This window comes from Microtus ochrogaster, chromosome 6 (genome assembly GCF_000317375.1).
Source record: "Microtus ochrogaster isolate Prairie Vole_2 chromosome 6, MicOch1.0, whole genome shotgun sequence".
In the NCBI taxonomy this organism is placed as follows: Eukaryota; Metazoa; Chordata; class Mammalia; order Rodentia; family Cricetidae; genus Microtus; species Microtus ochrogaster.
In genome coordinates, this window is record NC_022013.1 from 25,702,015 (window position 1) to 25,704,781 (window position 2,767).

Genomic DNA, 2,767 nt, shown 5'->3' on the forward strand with positions numbered 1-2,767 from the left:
GCTTACCATCCAGGTACCGCCCCCTGAAACAGACCAATGGGAGGTGTGAGGCGGCTTACCATCCAGGTACCGCCCCCCGAAACAGAGCAATGGGAGGTGTGAGGCTGCTTACCATCCAGGTACCGCCCCCTGAAACAGACCAATGGGAGGTCTGGGCTGCTCCAGCATCTCTGGAATTCAGGCTCCACCTTCACTAGGGACCAAGCTTACTAATTTAAGCCTTGACCCCACATTTAAAAGAGGTGTTATAAAAAGAAAAAAGAAATAGGCACAACCCTCAGGGGCACCTCTAATTTAATAGGGATGTACACACAAAAAAAGACCAACAACAAAATTGGGACCACCAGAAGCACCCCCTCCCCAGGCTACATATCCAGGCTCCAAGAGAGAGGAGAGACCCAGGAGAATGCTGGCAAAGTGAGGAGAGATCAAAAGGGATGGGCTAACGCACATGGATGTGCTAAAAATGCTTTCTAGGGGCCAGAAAGGTTGTTCAGTGGGTAAGGGCCCTGCCGCCAAGCCTGATGACCTGGGTTCGATCCCTGGAACCCACAAGGTGGGAGGAGAAATCTGAATGGAACAATACAGCCAGGCTCCCACTAGAGTTAAGGGAGGGAGGGAGGGAGGGAGGGAAGGAGGGAGGGAGGGAAGGAGGGAGGGAGGGCTTTCTGATGCTGTACACATTCTTACACTTTCAAATTCTTTTTGTATCAGTTCATTGTTTCTCAAGCATCCTGGGAAGCAAATCAAAAAGATATCACTGTGCCCACTTACCAGAAACGCACTTACCCACGGTTGTGTGATAGAGGCAGATAGGCAGATAGACTTGAGCCTGGGTTCCTCCCTCTCAAAAAAAAATTTTTTTTCTCTCTCCTTGAATGGTTGGAGTGGGCCTTGATAGAAGATGAATGGCAAAATGGCCAGGAGAATCAGCCTCACCCTCTCTGAGTTGATGTCCAGTACTTACTTGTTGGCACCAGGAGCAGGCAGCAGCCGAGCCCACATCTCATGCCTTATTCTCTCGTTTTCTCACACCCCAGCACCAAGAGGAATGCCGGTCAGTAAAGCACATCCTCTTTTCGGCCTGGCCAGACCACCAGACTCCAGAATCGGCTGGGCCCCTGCTGCGCCTGGTGGCTGAGGTGGAGAGCCCAGAGACAGCGGCCAACTCTGGGCCTATCGTGGTCCACTGCAGGTAGGGTCCTCTCCAGCCACAGCCACAGCCTAGAACCAGTGCTTGCTTTCCCTGCCCACTAGGTCTCTTGTGAGCAGGCATCTAACTAATACCATACCAGACAGACCCAACCCTTACCCAGACAGGAATCTCTGGTCCAAGAGATTTGGCATTATTACTTCTTTTCTATGGATCCCTGGCTTACAGGAAGTTTCTAGTCAGGTAGAGGAGAGATAAACATGGTCTCCATTATTGGGGAGTTCATTTACTCATTGGACAACTTTTTTGTTTGCTTGGGGTCTTTTAGTGATTGGTTTTGGTTTTGTTGAATTTGTTGTTGTTGCTTGTGCCCAGCCCCAAACATTATTTTTGTTGTTGTTTGTTTTGTTTTGTTTTTGAGACAGGGTTTCTCTTCCTAGCTGTCCTAGAACTAGCTCTTATAGACCAGGCTGTCCTCGAACTCATAGAGATCTGCCTACCTCTGCCTCCCGAGTGCTGGGATTAAAGATGTGCACCACCACCACCACCAGCAGCGCCTGGCTTCCAAGCATTATTTTTAAATGGTAAATCTGGGATGTTGGATTTAATTCCCAGCATCAACAAAAAATAAAACAAAATAGCAAATGTAGGTGTCTTAGCCAGTTCTACAAGGTCCCTTCATGATGTCCTTACCAGCCTTCAAGACTGGTTTCCCACCATATGAATAAGCCCCAGGCTTATCCTCTGACCCTGCTCTTGATGGTATATCCATTTTTTAGTTTATTCCCTGGGTATATAGTAGAGATAGGAGGATCGGAAGTTCAAAGCCAGTCTATACTACATAGAGAGTTCAAGGCTAGCCTGGGCTTCATGATAACATGTTGTGAGGGGAGAGAAGGGGAAAAGGAGGAGGAAAAACGAAGAGGCAAAAAGCACAAACGAGGCAACGCCTGAACCACCAGATCTAAGTGCCGGGAGTCACCGGTAGCTTCTATTAGTACATGTGAAGCTTACTTAAGGAGAAAGGGCACGAAAGAGAGGGCTGTGAGGGAAGACAGGAAGAAATCTCAAGGTGATAGAGCCAAGAAGAGGACAACAGAAGAGGATGGAGGCCTGAGAGCGTCTGTGGAAGCTGCTCTGGAGCTGGGAGGAGGTTGTGGTCAGACAGGGAATGCTCAAGGGACGGCCAGTGCACAGGCGGGCACTGTTAGACGCCTTAGACCAAACAGAGATGCGATCATTAAAACGTGCACTGGAACCGGGCATGGCAGTGCACCCAGGGCTGCGCATGCTCAAGGCTGCAGTAGTAAGACTGCTGCTTTAAGGCCTGAATGGGCTACACTGCTAGACCCCGTTATTGAAAACAAAAGCAAAACTAGAGCCAACAAGGTGCCTCAGTGGGTAAAGGCACCTGCAGCAAGCCTGGCAGCCTGGTTCAATATCTGGGATCAACAGAGTCTAAGGAGAGAAAAGATTCATGAAGGTTGCCTTCTAACTTCATACAGGCACCATGACACACGTGTGCACATGCACACACTTCATACAGGCACTGTGGCACATGTGCACATGCACACACTTCATACAGGCACCGTGACACATGTGTGCACATGCACA

At 49.4% G+C, this 2,767-nt stretch overlaps 1 protein-coding gene across 1 annotated transcript in view; it reads left to right on the top strand.

Annotated features, from left to right (window-relative positions):
• The window catches only part of Ptpn7 (protein tyrosine phosphatase, non-receptor type 7), a 9,814-nt gene that overhangs the window by 4,266 nt on the left and 2,781 nt on the right, over window positions 1-2,767 (top strand). Inside the window, exon 7 of the mRNA XM_005348391.2 lies at window positions 1,041-1,195. Coding sequence (XP_005348448.1) covers window positions 1,041-1,195 — 155 coding nt within the window. The remainder of the gene's footprint in view (window positions 1-1,040; window positions 1,196-2,767) is intronic.